At 53.6% G+C, this 21,054-nt stretch overlaps 1 protein-coding gene across 8 annotated transcripts in view; it reads right to left on the bottom strand.

Moving 5' to 3' along the window:
- The window catches only part of Foxp4 (forkhead box P4), a 56,698-nt gene that overhangs the window by 7,216 nt on the left and 28,428 nt on the right, over positions 1-21,054 (bottom strand). The window contains exons 3-13 of one of the 8 annotated variants that reach the window (NM_001389210.1): positions 13,728-13,823; positions 6,331-6,453; positions 5,840-5,926; positions 4,294-4,441; positions 3,973-4,186; positions 3,634-3,738; positions 2,879-2,966; positions 1,537-1,620; positions 1,210-1,378; positions 1,051-1,127; positions 264-365 (exon numbers count right to left, since the gene is read on the bottom strand). In NM_001389210.1, coding sequence (NP_001376139.1) covers positions 264-365; positions 1,051-1,127; positions 1,210-1,378; positions 1,537-1,620; positions 2,879-2,966; positions 3,634-3,738; positions 3,973-4,186; positions 4,294-4,441; positions 5,840-5,926; positions 6,331-6,453; positions 13,728-13,823 — 1,293 coding nt within the window. Of the gene's footprint in view, positions 1-263; positions 366-1,050; positions 1,128-1,209; positions 1,436-1,536; positions 1,621-2,878; positions 2,967-3,633; positions 3,739-3,972; positions 4,187-4,293; positions 4,442-5,839; positions 5,927-6,330; positions 6,454-12,928; positions 13,655-13,727; positions 13,824-21,054 lie in introns of those variants that run through there. The other 7 variants (XM_039083810.2, XM_008766868.4, XM_039083811.2 and 4 more) reach the window with 7 other exon arrangements.

The raw sequence follows: 21,054 nt of genomic DNA, 5'->3' as shown, positions 1-21,054 counted from the left end.
GGACGTAGAGGCAGGGTGATCATTTGAACCCAGGGTTTTAAGACCAGCTGAGACAATACACCAAGCCCTTGATTGACAAAAAGGGAGTTAGGAACACTGGCATTCCTGAGAGGATCGGGGTGAGGGCTGTTTGTGCCCTCCCCCGGGGGGGGGCTATTTCTGCAGAAGTGTTGAGGGGACAGAGTGTTAGGTAGCCTTGGTCTCAGTAGGATGTGGCAGTGTAGAGAAGAAAGTCAGGATGAGGGAGATAGGGCAGGCCTTACCTTCCAGGTGGCCGTGTTTCTTCGAAAATAGGCGAACATCCTGGTGAACCAGTTATATATCTCATTTAGGGTCAGCTGCCTATCTGGAGTCTCCAAAATGGCCTGCAGGCAAGGAAAGGGCAAAGAGACCCTCAGCCTGGATCTGGAGGCCTCACGGCCCTGTGTTTCCACCCTTCTAGGTAGCCCCCGACTCACTCATAAGGACAGGAACCAATGGCAGTGTATGTGAACCAGATGGGTAGAGTCTTTTGAGGGCAAGTTGGGAGTGAATGAGCTAAGAGAGCTGAGGGTATTGGGAGCCCGGCGTCCAGTGGCTGCACATGTGCACAAGGGACCTGGGGGTGTTCTTTGGGTTGGGGGTGAGGGGAGAAACAGGGCTCCATGAGCCCTACCCTGAGGAAGCACGTAAGCACCAGTTTTGAGGGGGTTGGGAATTTCCTTTATTTGGGCAAAGTGTGCCCCGAGAGTGTGAGAGAATGGACACCTGTAGGAAGTACCACAGAATAGCCACGTGTGTAAGAGTATGTCCGTGCGTTTATGAATAGCGAGTGTGAGCATCAGATCACGAGGACTGTGGACAGGAGCGAAGGAACAGAAGAAGGGGGCATATGTAGAATCGAGCGTCACACTGTGGATATGGTCAGTACGACTGGATGGGAAAATACCCAGTGAGCTCAGGCAGCCTAAGCCACAGCCTGCGGGAGGAAGAGACGGCCCCAGGAGGAAGGGACCTTACGGGTCAGGTATCGGGAGGCCTGCGTGCAGCTAACTTGCCTTCCATGCTTACCTGGCGGATAAGGGAGGCATAGGTGAAGGGGGGCCTGACGTCTGCGTTCTTGTAGAACTCATGATTCTGGGCCAGCTCTGGGGGAGACAGGCAGAAGGTGAGGCAGCCAGATGGGGAACCCACATGGGGGGAGGCACATCCCTCCCATAGCAGCCTCACCTGAGGAGATGGGGGAGCAGAATTTGTCGTTGCTTCTCCTGCGGGCAGGGCCCCCACCGTGCAAAGAGGCAGAGCCCAGGCCAGGGGGACGCAGGGGTGTGACAGGGGCAGCGGCTGAAGTTGGGGGGTGCACGAGGCCATCTGGGAATGGGTCTGCGGAGACGGTCACCTTGGAGAATGAGGAGGAGCCAGGGACTGGGTTCAGCTGTGAGCAACGGGGTAGGTGCTGAGAAAAGCACCAAAAGTGGCTGCTCCCTGAGGGCCAGGGCTGCGCTGTGGAAGGGCTTGGGGGGGGGGGTTGCAGGGAAGTGGGGGCAGGGTACTCACTGGCTGGCTGAAGGGCTTGGGCTCGGAAGGTCGCATATGCAGATGTGCCATCATGGCCTGCAGCCTCTCACTCTCCTTGGCCAGCTGTGAAAAGGCATAGGCAAGGAGGGGCACAGTGAGGGTGGCAATGGGTCCCTACAGGCTACCTGTCACTGGCCCGGGAGGACCCCTTGGAAAGTCCCAAAACACACACACACACACACACACACACACACACACACACACACACGCACACACACACACATGCACACAAATGGACACACACCCCTACTGCCCTTTCCTTACCACTCTCTCACACAGATACACACACCCCTCCCCCATCTCTCTGTCACACATACACACACCTCCCTCTCCCCACCCCACCTCTCTCTCACACACACACACCACACATACACACACGCATACTTGCTCACGCACATGCACATACCTACCTTCCTTCTCCCATCTCTCTCTCTCTCTCTCTCTCACACACACACACACACACACACCCCTCCCCTCTCTCTCCTCTCTGTCACAAGCACATGCACACACACACACACACACACACACACACACACAGAGGCTCACACACACACCTACCTCCCTTTCCCTACCTCTTTCCTTTCTCACACACAGACCCACACCCCTCCCCTCCCCCCAGAGGCATCTGTTTCCTCTATGCCTCACTTCTGAAAACTTGCTAAAGGCCTTGGCCACTCTTTGCCCCTCTGGACTCTCATCTCCTCAGGACCAGGATGTGAAGCTCTCCCTTCTCCACAGGTGTCCTAGGCTCACAGCACCTGACACACTTCTCTCAGTCAGCAATGTTTCCCTTCTCCCCACAGAAGGCAGAATCCAAGGCTGAACAGCACCCAGTGCCTGCTGGCTCACTACTGAGGACGAATGTGGGAACGGATAAACGATTCACTTCCTCCATTCAGAAACTCGATGCATCTCTTAGAACTACCCTCTCTCCACCTTGGGAGGAGTCAGAGAGGGTTAAACATAGATGGCTGACTCGGTGACTTTCTTAAGAACTCCATGCTGATACTGGAGCAAGGGTTCTAATCCCAGTCCCTCCACTCCCTGACTGGCTACTTGAAAGTTATTTGGGCTCCCAAGGCCTGTGTTATATGGGGATGACACTATCCTGCAGGCAGACTACTCTGAGGATGCCTCGAGCTACCTAGATGGCTGCAGAAGCAAACCACACAGCGGGCCTGTACATTAGCCATTCACATTAGAAGCAGCTCCCTGCATGTGGGGCCCCAGCCTCGCTCACCCTCACCGCTCAGCCATCCTCACCGGTGGCTCTGACCCAGGGGCCCTCCCGGCACCCTCCCTGCACACCCTTGTGCCACACCTGGATCTCCAGCTGTTGGACCACCTGCATCTGCACGCGGCACTGGGCCGTGCTCCGGTCATCCAAAGCATGCTCTGTGTTGAGGTGTCTTAGAGAGGAGGAGGGCAGGGAAGAGAATGAGCTCTGGGTTTTCCTACTTTACCTCTCTAACCCGTCCTCCAACCCCCCCCAGTCTGTCAGCCAGCCCTTAGCCAGAGAAGCAGACAGAAGAAGAGATACAAAGAAGAGAAGGGTGGAACAAAGAGGGGGGTGCGGCCGTGGAGGAAGCTTTCTCCTCAGCCTCCTTTGATGTCTTAGCTAAAACCAGGCTACAGAGAGATCTAATTGCAAATGAACTAATTAAGTAAACCTCTGACGGAGCGTGAAAACAATTTGTTTGACCCTGATGCTGCAAGGGTCCGGGAGACAGCGGAGTTAATCAGTCAGTGACAGAGCTTGGCACTGTGGTGGCAGCTGGCCGCCTGCTGCCAGCCGCCTGTCTGCCTCCCACCCTGCCTGTCCTCGGCTGGCCGTCTTAGGCCATCACTCTTCAGGATGTGGAGAGATAGACTTCCTCCTCTGACACCCCTGATCTGGAGTGGGAGAGAGCTGGGGGAGAAGCTGCCAGCAGGAATATGGGGGAGGGGGAGAGCAGGGGAAGAGCTAGGCTACCCCACCGCTCTGCTTGGCTCAGCTCTGCTCCGACATTAGGACCCCTGACAAGAGCAGGCTGGGCAGAGAGGGTTCCTGCAGGGAGAAGGCTGGGTGACACCTACTTGATAAACTGGCCCAGGTCTTCACACAGGGTCTCACAGCCGGGCCACTTGCATTCTCCATGTCCATAAAGAGGGTGGGAACTGGGGGTCTCCTCATGGGAGGAGCTGGTAGAGGAGGGAAAGGGTAGTGGTCAGAGCCGCGGAGGCAGCCCTGGGCCCAGCTTTTGTTTCTACTACTGGTTTAGCATTCTGTACACCCTGGGAGAAAAGGCAGACTCCTGGGTCCCCGAGCTCCAGCCCCTCGCCCCCTCTGGGTCCGCACCACAGTGCCACCCTCGGGGTTCCAAGTGCAACCCAGAGCAGAGCCTTGCCACGTGCTACCCCCAAGGCCATCCATACCTGTCTCTCCGAGATGTGAGCACAGTGGGTTGTCCGTTGGGTAAGGGGTGGTGGGAGAGGGGCGGGGAGACCTTGGGAGGGCTGGCGAACGAGGTAGCAGTAGCAGCTGGGCTGGCGAGGTCCAGCCCCTCCTGCCTGCCGCCATCCTCAGCAGGCTGCCCCGGGGCACCCTCGCCTTTCCACAGCTGGGGCAGGTCTGTCGGGCACACGGCTGCTGCGGGAGATAGAGGCTGGCTGGCTGGGAGCACAACGTAGGGCCTGGGCCCTATTCAGGGCTTAGTGAAGGCTGTGGGGTTGGGGGCGGGGTTGGGCATTGCTCACCTTGCGGGAGGGCCTGGAGGGGCCCTGAGGCTTGGCTAGGCTGCAGGCTGACCAGCCCCTGCCTCTGTAGGTTGAGCAAGTGCTGTTGCTGCAACTGTTGCATCTGCAGGAGCTGCTGCTGGAAGGCCAGCTGTTTGTTCCCCAGAGCCTGGGAGGGAGCCCGAGGGGGTGGGCAGAGAGGGGTGCCGTTGGCCTCAGCCGTGCCATCTGGCCCCCACGCTGCGGCCACCCCCTCCCAGGGCCTGTCAGCCCCTGGAGCTGTCGTGGTAGCGTCTGCAGCAGCAGCTTCTCTGCTCCCGGCCCAGCTTCCATAGGGCTGCATGCCTTCTCGCAGTAAACACACGCATGCACGCACGCACGCACAGGCGCAAACACACACAGCCAGACCCAGACACGCAGCACGACGCCCTCCCTCCTCCCTCCTCCTCCTTGGCGGCAGCTTCTGCTATGCATGCCGCAGCTGTGTGCTGGGGAGGGTGGGTGGTGGTGGTGATGGTGATGGTGGGGGGTCTCTCTCTCATCACAGTGTTCGATGGATGAGCCTGGCAGATCTGGGGACCACTCCCACCTAGAGGAGACCCTTCCCACTTGCTCAGGGCCCCCTTCTTCGGAGTGGGGGAGACTTCACACCCCCATCCCGTCCTAGTTTAGATACAGTGCTAAAGGAGTGGACGGGACATGACCAGCCTCAGCTGAGTCCTGGAACAGTGATGTCACTGTTGCCCAGGCACAAGCTCCTGCAATATATGTGTCCCCCCCCCCCCCATTCAGTTCTTCATACAGGCACTGACAAGTCAGGCTGTCAGCAAGTTTCCTGAGCCCAGAGAGCCAAGCATGTCCTGGATATTTGGGAGGCAAGCATCTCTCTGCCTGCCTGCCCTGGAGGGTGGGCTGGTATATATTTGGGGTGGCAATTCATTGAGGCAAAAGGATAAACAGCTTAGAGAATCAAAACCAGATCTGTGGCAGTTGAAAGCACGCCGGAAGGGCTGAGGGGGCGGGGAATACCTGGCTACCATCTGGGCAAGAGCAGCTTTCTGGGAGGGGGCAACTGGGAAGCGGGGCTACAGGAGGTGGAGCAGAAGGCAGGGCTCAGGAGTTACAAGGATGAACTGGTGAGGGCCGCACAAGGCATTATGGGACAGAGGCTAGGGCAGCCTGAGGTATAGGAGGTGTACTGCTGCGAGTCCTCAGGATGGGACAGCTGACTCTCCAAGGGACGTTAACAGGGACACGACATGACAGGAATCCACTGCATCTAAGCCAAGCCCATCAGACACATCTGATGGCCTGCACACACCCTCACACACACGTGCAGAGACAATACGGTTTGAGGCAAGGAGAGAAAAGAGGGTTGGGGATACGTGGAGATGTGAGTATTCACCCCTAACTTCTTTCTAGAACCCTTTCCTTACAACTCTATTTTCCTTCTGTTTTCTACCATTCCTGCAAGGCTAGAGAAGGCTGGGCTTAGGTGCTGGGACTGCAGCCCTCAGGCGACATCACAGACGGAGGCCCCCCCCCCCCCCCCCATGCAGTAACTCACCTCTTTGGGCTGCTGTTTCCCAGCCTGCTGCTGGCTGAGGAGCTGCAAGTGGAGCTGTTCCTGCTGCTTCTTGTAATATTCCTGCAGCTGGGGGAGCAAGAGAGGGTGGCTCCAGGAGCTGCTAGAAGTAAACCAGCCTTGCCTTGCAGCCAAGACAGGGGAGTGAACAGAGCCAGGCAGGGAGAGAGACCTAATCTCACATCACAGAGTGTGCGTGTTGGGGACCTTGGGGACCGACAGGGAGGTTGGTGTTCCAGGACTTTAGCCTGCTCCCCCAGAGTTCTAAAGTGAGGTCAGCGCATGAGAAAGAAGGGTGGAAAATACTGGGGGGGGGGTGCCCAGGAGCCCCGGAGGAATGTAGATCCATCTGGTGTGGGCAGTCTCTCTGGTTTCTGCCACAGCCTAGGTCCTCAGTGCAGCTCAGGGAGGGAGTGGCGGGGGGTGGGGTGGGCATGGGAGTGTGGGGGTGTCTGCCCTGGGGCTAGACTCACCTGTTGGAGCATGAGAGCCTGTTGCTGCTGCAGCAAGGCCTGCAGCTGAGGTGGCGACAGGATCTGCTGCATCTGCTGGGGGGTAAGCATCTGCTGGGACATCATGGCCACAGACACAGGCACCTGTGGGATTCACCCCATGAGTCAGAGGCAGGACCCAGGTCCCCACCTACAGCATGGCAGAGTAGCACAAGTGCACCTGCCTGGCTTCATAGTCTGGTTCTGCCGCCTATGGGGCTGTGTCTCTTTTGACTTTTTGTTTTCCATGTTATTTAATATTACTATTATAGTTGTTGTCGTCATCGTTTTTTTTTTTTTTTGTTTTCTGTTTTTTTTTTTTTTTTAAGGGAGCGATGAGATAGGGTGTTGTCATATGTCCCAGGTTGGCCTTGAAGTCCTATCTTCCTATTTCCCAAGTGCTGGGATCACAGGTCTATGCCTCTACCCTTCATTTGTTCTATTTGAAGACATTCTCATTCTGTAGCCCAGGCTGGTCTCGAACTCCTCTTGTCTCAGCCTTCCAAGTGCTGCGACTACAGAATGAGCCACACATTCGGCAGGGCGGAGCTTTGGCTCTGGACATATGATTTCCCCTGCTCTCTGATAAAAGGTAACCAGCAGCAGCGGCAACCTCTTCAGGCTTCTAGAGCATTAACAAGAACAGCAGTCAGAGGCTAGCTCGTAGCTGTCGCCTACTTGAATGGCTGTGATTGCGGGATGCCTGGTTCCAGATGTAGGAGATTGGATGGCACTGGGACAGGCCACCGGGCTACCGGGCCACTTCCAGCTCTTATGTCACATGTTTGGGATGACTAGCCAAGGTGAGCCTTCGCAGGAGGGCAGCTGAGGCATGGTCAGAAGCCGTCCTCCTGCTGGACACGGTGATGATTGCCTAACCCCAGCATGCAGGCAGATCTCGTGAGTTAAACGTTGGTCTGGCAGACAGCAAATTCCGGGCTAGCCAGAGCTATACGGCGAGATCCTGTCTTCCCCAGAGCAGCACCCCTGACATAAGCTCACCTGGTGCTCCAGAGCAGAGGCCCAGTGAGCACAAACTCCTGAGGCCATTCTGGTGGATGTGCGTGTGAGAGGAGTGCACAGCATAGTAGGCCAGTAGGCCTAGACCTGCCCTCTCTGGGAAGGTCACTGTCCTCCAACACAGTAGTTGGGCTTCAAGAAATGAACTAACTTGGGATCCCTGAAGCCCAGACAGAGGAGCTGTCTGTCTCCTGATGCAGTTAGCACTCTTTAGGAAGTGCAGGATTCACCTACAGTCAAGTGGCCTCGAGTGAAAACGATGACATCATAGCTTCCCATTGGTCTATCCTCTCTGAGCTCCCTCAGCCACAACAATGGAGTTTAAGCCACCACACAGTCCTATAGTAGCAGCCGGGTGCTCCCATGGAACTGTGTGTATCCTCGCCATGGTGAGCCCGGCACACAGGTGACTAACTTTTTTTTTGGTTCTTTTTTTTTGGAGCTGGGGACCGAACCCAGGGCCTTGCGCTTCCTAGGCAAGCGCTCTACCACTGAGCTAAATCCCCAACCCCGTGACTAACTTTTTACTCCCATGCCCTAGTACAGGTTCTCAGCTAACTGAAGGGCCTTTCCCAACTGACCAGAAGTTTCTTGGTAGGCCCTAGGATCTAGAGGGAGGGGAGGGGGATAAGTTGTCAGGAAACAAGTCAGCAAGCAAATCTTGCTGGGTGGAGACAGGCTAGGTGTCTAGGGGACCCTTCCCTCAACCCCAGTCTGGCCTGTGAGGGAGAGGAGGAGTTGCCCTCCCTCCCCTCCACGCCCCATCTCAGGCCTTAACTGTCAGCTAACCCTTAAACCAGAGATAAGAAAGCTCTCAAGCAAGAGGAACAAACCCACCACCACTGACCCCCCTCACCATCTCAGTGTCCTTAAGCCTTCTTTTCCCACCCATAACCAGCAGCTGGGCTCTGCTCCTGACCTTTCCCCAATACTCCGAGCCTAGATCTGTATTGAAGTCCCCACAAAGGGTGACAACAATCCGGCAGTTAATCTCAGGCACACACAAGACCTTGCTTAGAGCCTCCAGGGCCCTTTTGGACTTTTGTTTTTAGGTCCCGTTCTTACCCGGAAGTGAACCGGACAGGTCAGATAGCTAAGACAACCCTGGGATTTGAGCTCTTGTCTACAAAGGACAGGCAGGCCTAGAGGATGGCAGACAGGGACTGGGCTAGCCTTACTTAAAGTGGCCATGAGGCTCAGCTCTCAGGATGACTCCCCGCTTTGAAGCTTTAATCCCACGGCTGGGGATGTGACACTGCTGGTAGGACACTTGTCTAGCATGCAAAACGTCTTGGGGTTGACCCCAGCCCTGTAGTCAGGTGTGGTGTGCACACCCATCGCACTAAACGTTAGAAAGCAGAGGCAGGTGAATCATGAGTTCGTGTTATCTTTGACAATAATAATCATAACAACAACAACAACAACAACTTTGCCAGTCAGTGGGGGTGGCACATACCTTTCATCCCAGCACGCAGGAGGTGGATCTCTGAGTTTGAGGCCAGCCTGGTCTACAAAGCAAGTTCCAGGACAGCCAGGACTACATAGCGGAACACTGACTTGAGAACCCAAAAGTAAATAAGTAAATTACATAAACGAATGAAAAGAAGAAGACAGTCACCACCAGATCAAGGAAGCTAGGCCACCTGACTGAGGAACTTGGGCATGAGAATGTCAACCTCTCAGCTGGGGCTCCCCATGAGAAGAGGAAGGGGAGGATAGCCACAGTATATGCTCAGTGTTGGGGTGCTTTCTGCCTGAGTTCCTGAGCTGCCACCCACCTGCTCTTAGGCACCTAACGGCAGGCCCAGGACCTAGCTTCACTGTCTTGCCTCAGCAGCCCAGCCTTAGAGAGATCCTTTCTGGGTCTCTCTGCATAGCCCTGGCTGTCCTAGAACTGCCTTTGTAAACCAGGCTGGCCTTGAATTTAACTCAGAGGCCTGCCTACCTCTGTCTCCAAGTGCTGGGGCTTATGGGTGTATGCCACCACTGCCTAGTTTATTCTTTTACTTTTAAAACTATAACTTAATAATAATAATAATAATAATAATAATAATAATAATAATAATAATAATGTTGTATGTATGTGCGTGAGAGAGAGGGGAGGGAGAGAGACCTCCACAAAGGACAACTTTTGGGAACTGGTTCTCTTCCCACCGTGGATTCTAACTCTGGTAGCAAGGCTTGTGTGGCAGGCACTTTTACCCACTTTTTGAAATCACTAAGCATCATTGTCCCTACCTGGCCCCCTGGGATTTGAACACCTTCCCCTCTCAGCCTCACAAAGGACAAATGAAGATGCTGCTGACTTAAGCAGGTGCCAGGCTGGTGGCTGAGCCCTTTAAGACCATTTCTCCAGGAATACCCAGAGCAACCACTGAGTCCTGCCTAGTACGGAGACCCATAGGGTCCCTCTGGGCACCAAGATGTGAATGACTGACAGACAATGTGGCCTATTCTTCCTTGGGGTTTTCTCACTTGGAGGCAGGGGAATGGAAGAGATGATTGTAAAAGGCATTTCTGGTCCCTGTGCCTCTTGACGGTTGTAGAAACCTCAGTGAGTGGACACCTAGTCAGCCTTCACTCTGTGTTCTGTCTCCAGGGGGCTGTCCCAGTGGGTCTCTGAAGTGAGTGGAGGCCCTCCCTCTCATGGTGTCCCTGCAGACTCACTGGGCTGGGCTGGGTCAGTATGGACACTGGTCAACAGCTGTGAGCCCCTGTCTAGAGACCAGGTTAGGCAGCTAATAGCCTATGGTGCCATGGTGGGAGAATGCTGGCTGAATTTCCAGCCAACTCTGCTCGGGCCCTAGCCCTCGACCCACTTTGAATACAATAAAGACAGTGGTGGCCAGGAGTTGAGTGGAGTGTCTGTGATCCCAGCACATAGAGTCTGAGGCAGGAGGATTACCTCAAGTCTGAGGCCAGCCTGGGCAATATAGTGAATTCCAGGCCAATCAGGACTACAACCATCAGACCTTGTTCCGAAGAACTAAATAAATTGGGGATAGGAAGGAGAGTAGGAATGTAGCTTAGCGGTAGACTTATCAAAACGCCCTCAGAGCTCTGGCTTTAACTCCTTGTATTACACAAACCAAGGGTGGGGGTGCAGGGGTGGGGGGGTGTGCCTATAGTCCTAAGTGGAGAGAGAAGGATCAGAAGTTCAAGGTCCTCTTCCTCTCTATCTACATACAGAACTGGAGGCTAGCCTGGGCTACACAAGACCCTATCTTTTGTTTTTTTTGTTTTTGTTTTTTTTTTTTTTTTGGTTCTTTTTTTCCCGGAGCTGGGGACCGAACCCAGGGCCTTGCGCTTCCTAGGCAAGCGCTCTACCACTGAGCTAAATCCCCAACCCCCTATCTTTTGTTTTTGTTTTGTTTTAGAGACAGTTTGTCTCTGTGTAGCCCAGGCTTTCCTGCAACATGCTCTGTAGACCAAGCTGGCCTTGAACTCAGATATCCGCCTGCCTCTGCCTCCTGAGTGCTGGGATTGAAAGCGTGCTCTACCCCCTATCTCAAACAAAACAAAAAGCAAAACTCCATAAAACACAAAGAAAAGGCACCCCTTTTGGAACTGTGGAGCGGACAAGCCAATGACCCTGACCCTGGTTATCTCCTCGAAATTCCTGGTGCCCGCTCAACCCCCAGAAATCGATTTCTCCCTGTCTACAGTGATGGATACACCTCAGCCTTAGTGGTGTTTGGAAGCTCACTGATGCTGGCTGCAGGAGGATAGGAAATGAGACAAGGGGACAAGTAGCCCATCCAGGGGCAAGATGAACCCATGGGGCCCCAACAACCTCCCTCTGTGACCCATGTCACTCAAGTCCCACATGGTTTTTGGTAAGGGGCCAGCCTTAGTCTCTCATTTCCCCACTAGTCCAGAGCCCAGTGTTATTTCTAGGTTCCTAGGCCCCGGCCCTATGAGGACCCCCTTAGGGACAGTGAAAATGACATGTGGGTGGGAGACACAGAGAGCAAAGCTGGCTGCAGGATAAACAGGAGTCCGGGGAAGCTCAGCTTCAGCCAGCCCCAAGGACCCCCACGTCCCTGGGACCCCAGGGGCTTCGATGGCACTGGACTTCTCATAAAACTGAGCTCTGAAGCCAGTTCTTTGGGCTCAGCATGCTCTCTGCCCTTGTCTGTCGGGTGCGACGGTTTTAATCGTCAACTCCACACAACCTAGAATCACTTGAGGTGAGAGTCCCGATGAGGGAGGGACCCTCTAGATCATTTTGGCCGGCAGGTCGGAGTGCGGTCAGAGTGCCTGTAAGGGATGGTCTTGATAACCTTAACTGACAGGTGTGTGGAGGGGTGGGACTTAGCCTGTTGCCATCTCTCCCTGCACTTAAGAGGATCGAAGGCAAGCGACCCCGGGCACACACACATTCGCTCTCTCCGCTCTCGGATGTGATGTGGGTAGCCACCGAGTTCCTGCCTTGACTTCCCTGTAATGAATGTTAGCTGGGCTTGTGAGCCTAATAAACCCTCCCTGCCCTAAACTGTTCTCTGTCAGGGTATTTTGTCACAGCAAAGAAATTAGGGCACGGAGTGACTTTGGACTAGTTAGATATGCTCTCAGAGCCTTGGTTTTTTTTTTTCCTCATTTGCGAATGGATTAATAATAGCAGTTGTCCCGTGGGTATGAGGGCCAGCCTTGGATAAGCATTGAAGCTGGCGGGTGTGGGACGGGCAGGGTGGCTCATCTGGTAAATGCTTGAGAAATCCTGGAGTTGGGACTTCAGCACCGACTCCTGGGACCTGCTGGCCAGCCAGGACGCTACTGAGAGACCGTCTCTGAGGAGGTGGTGGGGATGACACTGAGGTTATCCTTCTGGCCTTCACACGCACATGCTCATATGTGCCCACAGATATGCACACGTGTGCACACACATGAAAGAACAAAAGAAGTACCTGGTAACTGCTGAATGCTTGGAGAAGCAGATTCCCGGGAGTAAGAACGTAAAGAAAGAGGCATCTTTCTGCTCTCAGAGCCCAACCCAGCAGCTTTGACAAGGGAAGTGACTTTCAGATCATCTTCCCAGTCCCCAGTTGGAAAGTCCCCCATGCTGGTTCTCCTCGAGAGCCACCCAACCCCTCTGGTACTGCTGGGGTTCACAAGGCAGCTGTGGATGGGGTGTGTGTGTCCGTGTTCCACAGCTCACCCCTCCCTGTTGTACAAGGAGGTCCTAAGTCAGGGCAGCATGGGGAGAGCTGTAGACCCAGAGAACATCTGAGGGGAGACCCTTTATCCTATGAGACCTAGTCTGACAACCCTGGAGATCTGTCCCCATTCCCTCCTTCTGTTGCCCTTCCAGACTTTGTGCCCCCCTCAGCCACACCCCTTTGCCAGCTTCCAACTTAGAGAACCTTAGGAGGGCTTAGATTGCTAGGAGGCCACTGGCGGTCATGGTCGCACAGCTGTCTGGCACCATGAACTTTTTCAAAACCCTTCCCAAACACGAGCTTTAAAAAGAAAACCCAAGCACAGATAACTTGTCTCTGGGAGATGGATCCTCTCCCAGGACCACGCTCAGGCCTGCATCCGGATAGCACCCTGAACCTACCTCACGTCTCTGTTCTCCCAGGTCCTCCAGGTCCCCTACGGCCCCAGAGGGCTCAGGATCAACACTGCACAGTGCCCACCCCATTCCCCCTTACATAAACTTCCTTTCAGAGCCTGTCTTAATCTTCTCTCCTGCCCTCCCCAGCTCTCCCCCCCACAGCAGGGAGGGAGGGTTGGGGGGGGATGCTGGGAGGAAGGCGGTTTGCCAGAGTAGTGACCCACTGGGACCCAGACTGCAATTCTCCCAAGTTCTTTGTGACACAAAAGGTAAACAGAAGGCCAGGCTTCCCCACCCCCTCTTATTCCCCCTCCCCCTCCAGCCAGCCAGATGGGCCGACAGGCTGGGGGGAGGGGGGAAGGGAAAAAAAGGGCAGATTGTGCAAAGGAAAACAGAAGAGACAGAGAGATGTCAAGAGACAGGAAACGGGGAGAGACTGGGAGAGTTGGGGGAGGGGAGACTTAGTGATTCTTCAACTGAGAAACCTGAGCGGGGCCTAGACTCAGTTTAGGGACAGGGTAACACGTGGGGAGGAAGGAGGGCCGCAGTGGGAGGAACCCCAGTGAGTCAGGTCCAGAGAGGTGCAGACAAAGAAGCTGGGCAGACCCAGCCCTGACTGACCAGGTGGAGACAAGAGAGGTGTTAGTGTCTCCACCCCGCCCTGCATGACTGTACGTCTTTCAGGAGCGTGGGGCTTAGAAAGTCTGGCCCTCTGAGTGGTCTTTGACAGCCCCCCACCCTGCCAAGAATACCCCCCCAGCCCTGTACTCCTGCCTAGCATGGGTGGGTCCCCCCTTCTCACCTGCACTGCAGAGGCCGACTGTTTACTGTCATTGTTCCCCGGGGAGTTCAGGCTGGAGGCTTGCTGCAACAGGAACTGCCGGGCCACCTGGAGAGCCTGTAAGACAGGGGCTGAGTCAGTGAGAGGCCCCAGCAATGCCTTCAGAGGTGGCTGGGATCAGGGACGAGTACACGGAAGCAGGGTGGGGGGTGGGGAGGTGGGCTCAGGCAGTGAGGAGGAAGGCAGAAGGTCGTCAGGGAGGATCGCCGGTCCTTATGACCTTGGGGGTAAGGATGGAGGTAGGAGTCACCAAGAACAGGATCACAGGGCAGCCTTCGAGGACTGACCCAGGGCTCGGAGAGTCCATGGGCTTCCAATTGAGACGACAAATGAGAGAGTCAAAGGTCAAAAGGACTCCAGGTTAAAGTGCAGGAGGGTGAGCTCAGGGTAGAACAGGAGCTGCTTTTTGTTGGGCACTCACGTGACTGGGGTTTTACAGATATTTTTCTATCTGTTTAGCAATCTGTTTACCTATTTATTTGTTTATTTATTTATTTAGAGAAAGACTGTAGCTGCTCTGGAACTCACTATGTTTCGGGATCAGGCTGGCCTTGAACTCAGAGACCCACTGCCATCACTCGGGGCTGCAGGCAAGGTCTTGGTGTTTCTTTATGAAGCCGTGAGGTAGCGTGTATCAGCTTCCTCTCCCAGATGAGGCCGCTAAATCCTTAGGAAGTTAAGTAAGTAACTTGTCCCAAGATCAGCTGATCAGTCCGGGAAGTCTGATTTAAGGAGGGGAGAGGGTGGGTGTCCATCAAGGAGCTATGAGGTTGTGGTGGGGGTAGGGGCGGCGAGCGGGTCTAGCAGTGCCGCTAGGGCGCACAGGTGGGGGGAGGGGAGGGGTCCCTGGTCACAAGGAAACTGATCATATTTGAAGGCTGTGTCTAAATGATTAGTCACATGGGTGCCTGGGCTTGGCGGCCACAGCGACAAAGGATAGCTCAGGGGATCACAGGAGTAGGATGTGGAGTGGGGTGCAGCCAGAGATAGGTGGGGAGTGGTAAGTCTGACCTCAGACGAAGGAGACCCAAGGATATGGGTCTGGGCCAGGAATAGGGGCCCAGCCAAGACCTTGTCCCTAAGACTCAGGTGGAGGTGGTGACAGTGGAGACCTGTCCAGTCAGTTCCAGGTTCCTTAAGGCCTGGAAGCTTGACGGAAGCCGTGGATACAGGCCCTGGAGGCAGGGCTCTGGCACCAGGAACACATGGGCTGCAGTCCCAGCTCCGTAGTTCCCTGGCTGTGTGCTGTGTGTGACCTTGGGTAAGTCATCTGTGTCTCAGTGGTTACTTGTCTCTTTATCCCTCTTGCTATCCGTAAAACTGGGACACGACCCACGTCAGGATCACTCAGAGGGATTAAAAGACCAATGCTTGCCTCCACCTTGTTGGCATTCTGGACGTTTTTGTCTTTTCTAATACCCAGGTGGCTGCCTACTTAGCAGCCCCCATCGGCCCACACGGGTTAGCTGAAGGCGTCCAACTTGTGACTGGCTCTCACACTGCCACACACACCTGTTTCTTTCTCACGTGGGTCCCGTTCTTCTACCCCAGAATCTTTTAGGATGAAACCTTTTCCTTTCCCCTGCTCCCTCTTCCCTATGCTCCCCCATTTGATCAAGCCCAGGGCCTCCCACACACCTTTAGGCAAGAGCTCTCCCAGTGAGCCATGCCTCCAGCTCCAGCAGTACCAGGGCCGTGTGTGGTGGACACTCAGAGCTCAGCAAACACCCTCTGAGCACCCAGTGTGTACCCAGTGTAACTATATATATACAATCCACCTGCGTGGCCGTTCGCAGTGTTGACTGGCACGGCTTCCTGGGGTTTCAGTCTAGTTTACCTTAGGACACTATCTAAATACGCACTGGTGTATCTATGGGAACGTGTGCTCCTTGGCAGCCCCGGACCCTGTCCACCCCAGCTCCTCCCCGCCCTAAATGTTCCAGACTTCCAGGCGGAGTCAGAACGCTGCCATCTCCCAACAGGTTTTCTTTAGAGAGCAGAAATCTGACCTTCCTGGGTCAAGAGACTCTAAGAAGCTGGTGAGGAGAGGCGAGGAGGTAGCCTAGGGTCCCTCAGGAAGGCATTCTGGCCTCTGTTGCCTAGTGTTTACTGACCTCCAGGTCTAACCTTACATAATGCTTCTTGTCCTCTAAAGTTGGAGAGAACACGAAAGGCAGCCGGGTCCAGAGACGAGGTTTGTGGGAGTGGGGGTTGACCCCAGAGCTGACCAGCACAGGGGATTCAAAAGAGACACTGGTCAGTGGGAAGGGGACAGACCCTTGATGGGGGGGGCATCCTCAGAGGGATTTCTGGGGAAATGGTGGGGTGGGGGGGGGGGAAGAGCTTGCCCAGTCTCTGGAGCTTCAGAGTAGCCAGGGGAGTTGAATTCATTCCTTACCCACTCTCTTACTTTGTGGTTCCCTGGAGCATGAAATTACAAGATTTACAGGGTGTGGGGGCCATGACAGAGCCCTACAATCTCACTTTTTGGAGGTGGCAGGCCCTCCGTTCTACCTCACAAGCTTTCTCTCCCTCCCTCCACCCTGCCCTAGGCATCTCCCGCTTGGGTCAGATTCTTCCCACTCTACCTGACAGAACTGTCTGTTCTTGCCTTCCTTCTCTTTCCCACCTTCATTAGCATAAAGTGCCTACTGTGTGCTAGGTCACGATAGGTGGTAGGGGCTCCTGTCCCTACATGGAAGGACCTCATGTGCTGTGAAGCTCTGAGCAGGCCTCCCAGGGAGTCCTGGAGGATGGACCAGCTCATCAAGGGGACAAGGAGGAGAAGGAGGTGTTTCTCTGGTGTGACAGCACACAGGAAATGACATGTGGCAGGAGCAGGGGGGGCTGGAAATAACTCCCACAGCAGGCAGAAAGCTGACTGTGCTGGGGAGGCAAGAGAAAAGACTGCAGAAGGAACCAGGAGCACCAGAAGCTGGGCATCGTGTCTCCAGGGACCTCAGTCACCCACCCACTCACTCATTCATTCATTCATTCATTCATTCACTACTCACCCTTTTCTTCCCACCACATCGGGAAGCCGATAGTGGACAAAGTAAGGTCCTTTCTCATGCTTGCCTAGAGGCAGCCTTGACCCAGCCGGAACCTAAGACCACCTAAAGAATATGCTGCAGGTGTCAAGTGATGCGTGTGGGCAGATTCCAGGGCTGTGATCTAGACTCCCTTCCTTGGATGGCCATGGCACGTCACGCATTGCTAGTGGGCAATGACTGCTGTTCTGGGCTCTATTTAAAGCCATGGGCTTTGCCGTCCACACATCTGGGCTCCGGCTGAGGGGCAGTGCTCTGGAGCCTGGGGCATCCCCCAACCCTGGGCTGTCTTTCTGTACAATCCTTGTCTAACGGATCAGGCAAGTCTAAGACACCAAGGTTTCATCTGAGTTTCATTTATCTTTCAGTGTAGACCACCAAGTGTCAAGTTCTTTTCTGGCCCTGCCACTGAGGGTTACCTGAACCACTGGACCCATAGTCTCTGAGATATGGAAGCGACAGGCACTGACCTCACAGCCAGGCTCACCTATTTTAATGATGCTGACCAGACTGGAGCCACCCATTTTGTGCGTTTGTGTATGTGCATGTATGTATGTGTGCTTATATGTGTATGCATATGTGTGCACTTGTGCATGTAAATGTTTGTGCACCTGTGCATGTGTGTGCATGTGTATGCACCTGTGCATGTGTGTGTGCATGTGTGCACCTGTGCATGTAAATGGGTGTGCACCTGTGCTTGTAAGTGTGTGTGCATCTGTGCATATGTGTACCTATGCATGTAAGTTTGTGTGCATGTAAGTGTGTGTGAGCGCGTGTGTGCATGCACGTGTATGTACATAAGGATCAGAGGATAACTTTGTAGAGTCAGTTTTCCCCTTTCAAATTTACATGGATTCTAGGGTCTGAACTCGGGTCAGGTTTACACAGCAAGCCCTTTACTGACTAAGTCACCTCACTGGATCAGAAGCCACTTAGGAGCACAGATGTTGTCAACTGCAGCGGTGAGCTCGCAGTTCACAGTTCACAGCTCACAGAAGTCATTATCCCTGCACACAAAGTCCGTGTGGGTCTAGACTAAGTGTGGAAGGCTGGCACAGGCTGATTGTAGTTCAAGCCTCGAAGTCTCCAACATCTGGAGAATGTCAGGGTAGCTCAGAGGCCCACAGTGCTAGAGCCAAAGTACTTCTGTGGACACTGAAAAAACTCAGCAGGAGCCCTCCCTGAACTCAGCTAGGCCAGGCAGGTGTAACTATGTTCACTTTAGGGACAAAGGGATGGCTCAGTGGTTAAGAGCACCGGCTGCCTTTCCAGAGGTCCTCAGTTCAATTCCAAGCAAGTACATGGTGGCTCACAACCATCTGTAATGGGATCCGATGCCCTCTTCTGGGTGTGTGTGAAGACAGATCACTCATATACAAACAAACAAACAAACAAACAAACAAAAAACAAACAAATCTTTGTTCACTTTAAAGACAAGGAAACAGCCCATAGTAACAGGGCCTCAGGAGTGAGCACAAGGCTGTAAGCAAAACTGTGAGGTCCAAGCTTCTAGCACTCTGAACAGGCAGGGTGGGTGAAGCAGGCTGAGGTGGGGAAGGAGACCAGGGCTATCCCAGAGTTTCTTCAGCATGGCCCCTGAGAAGGAAAGCTAGTCAGATGCCCAACATGTGACAAGCCACTAGGGAAATCTTTTGGGGTTTGTTTCTGGGTTTGGTTTTTTTTTTGTTGTTTTTTGTTTTTGTTTTTTGTTTGTTTGTTTTTTGAGACAGGGTCTCACTATGCAGTCTTGGCTGCCCTGGAGCTCATTGTGTAGACCAGGCTAGCCTCAAACTCAGAGACCTGGCTGCTTCTGACTCCTGAGTGCTGGAGTTAAAGGCCTGTGTCATCAGGGAAATCTTGAGGGGGAAAGAAGGTTGATGGGACTGAAAATTAGGAACAACCCTGCCCCCCAGCCCTCTTGTTCTCTTCCCAGTCTTCGAACTGAAAAGCAAGCGTGGGTTGGGGAGGCAGCTTACTGTATATACTGTATACCATATATACTGTATACCATGCAGCTTACCGTATATACTGTATACCACTTACACCTAAAGTAGCAGACTGACTGGCGTGCACAAAGCTCTAGTCATGAAACAGGATGAAACCTGTTCATCTCCTGTATGACATAAAACCAGTCTAGGTGGCAAGTGCCCGTAACCTCAGCTCTGGAAGTAGATGCACAGGATTAAAAGTTCAGGACCGGGGCTGGGGATTTAGCTCAGTGGTAGAGCGCTTACCTAGGAAGCGCAAGGCCCTGGGTTCGGTCCCCAGCTCCGAAAAAAAGAACCAAAAAAAAAAAAAGTTCAGGACCACGACAATGGCGGTGCACATGTCTAATCCCAGCACTTGGGAGACAGAGGCAGGTGGATCTCCAAGTTCAGAGGCTAGCATGGTCTACAGAGGGAATTCCAGGATAGCCAAAACCAAAACCAAAGAAGAGGTAGAAGGAGAAGGAGGGTGAGCAGGAGGAGGAAGAAGAGGAGGAGGAGGAGGAGGAGGGTGAGCAGGAGGAGGAAGAAGAGGAAGAGGAGGAGGAGGAAGAGGAGGAAGAGGAGGAGGAAGAAGAGGAAAAGTAAGTTCAGGGCCATCCTTAAATACATAGTGAGTTTGAGGCTAGCCTGAGCTACGTGAAACCTAATCTCAAAACAAAACAAAACGGGGTTGGGGATTTAGCTCAGTGGTAGAGCGATTGCTTAGGAAGCGCAAGGCCCTGGGTTCGGTCTCCAGCTCCGAAAAAAAGAACCAAAAAACAAAAAAAAAAAACAAAACAAAAAAAAAAAAAAAAAAAACCCAACACACACTATGCCATGTTTGTGGGACAAGGCCTCCTCTAGGTCAGCACACAGACCCTGGCAAAAGGGAGGAGACAGAGACCTCTCCCCTCTCCCTTTATGCTGAGTGACCTTAGCAAAGCCTGACCCTCATTCAATCTGTTCCTCTGAAAAGCTGGAGTGAGCTGACTCTCTTTCACATGGAACCCGTGTAGAAACACATAGGACAACATACAAAGAGGACTTAGTTCAGCACCTGGCACGCAGAGCCAAAGTATTCTCATAATCGCTGAACTTCCACTGAGTCCTTGTGGCCATTGCATAGTACCTGGCTTGCCTCACCTTTCCTGGTTCACAACCTCCCATGTACCTCCTCACGTTTGAGAACTCCCTAAGGGAGCTGAACGCCCTTCCTGCACCCCTAAGTCATCAGCAGAACCTCCACACGCACCCATGGCGGTGGATAGAATCAGAAAGCAACCAGCAAGGGTCTAGAACAGAAGCTGCGAGCTGAGAACAGGGTTGGCTGCATTGAAAAGAACAAGTCTGGGGACTGGAGAAATGGCTCCGAGATGCTCTTCCAGAGGACTGGCTTTCAGTTCCCGGCGCCCATACTGCAGCTCACAACTGTCTGTAACTCCTGTTCAGGAGATCCATCTCCCTCATGCATGCAGGCAAAACACCAACTTACAGAAAACAAAAATAAACAAATCTTAAAAAAGGAAAGAACAAGTCTCAGGGAAGAGGGATCTCCCACCTCTGGGCTATGTGGTTAAAGATGGGTACAGAGATGTTCAGAGGCTGAGGACCCCAGTTTGTGTTGGCCCTTCCCCACCCCCTCCATGTGTGTGTGGGAACCTAGGGATAAGCTAGAAGAACACACTGTTTTATCCTCTGCCTGGGAGCCTTGAGTGTTGGAGAGTATCCAATCAAGTGGGGTCCAAATGGTTGGTTATAACCCAATGATTGGTCTGAATATCCTATCAGTAAAGGAATGTTAGGTCAGCAAAGAACACGGTGAGGCCAGAAAGGGACTCAGCACTCACCCAGACCAGCATCCTCCAGACCTAAAGCTGGGCCCTTCAGGGAAGAGGAGCACGAGCCTGCTGCAGGTAATGGGAGACTCCACACCAACAAACTATGATCACGGGTGGTGCTGAGGGCAGCCCCAAACCGTAAATGCCACACTTTCTCGTGTGCCTCTGGAAATATTTGTCAAAACTGGAATTCAGTCCCATCCATATTGTGTCGATAGCTATGTGAGCTGATTAAACTCAGATCACTAAGCATGCAGGACAAGCAACTTTAGCCCCTAAGCCACCATATTGGTCTTGTGCTGATCGTCGATGTGTCTGGGGGCAGGTTGGATTTAGGTAAAGAGAAACCCAGAAGGCCTGTAGGGATACTAATTACACCCGGCCCCTCCCAGAGTCTCACATCGGAGAAGCCTTCTTAAGCTCTCAGCTTCAG

Source organism: Rattus norvegicus, chromosome 9 (assembly GCF_036323735.1).
Source record: "Rattus norvegicus strain BN/NHsdMcwi chromosome 9, GRCr8, whole genome shotgun sequence".
In the NCBI taxonomy this organism is placed as follows: Eukaryota; Metazoa; Chordata; class Mammalia; order Rodentia; family Muridae; genus Rattus; species Rattus norvegicus.
The sequence above is the reverse complement of the archived record's forward strand: the minus strand, read 5'-3'. Positions and strand labels throughout refer to the sequence as shown.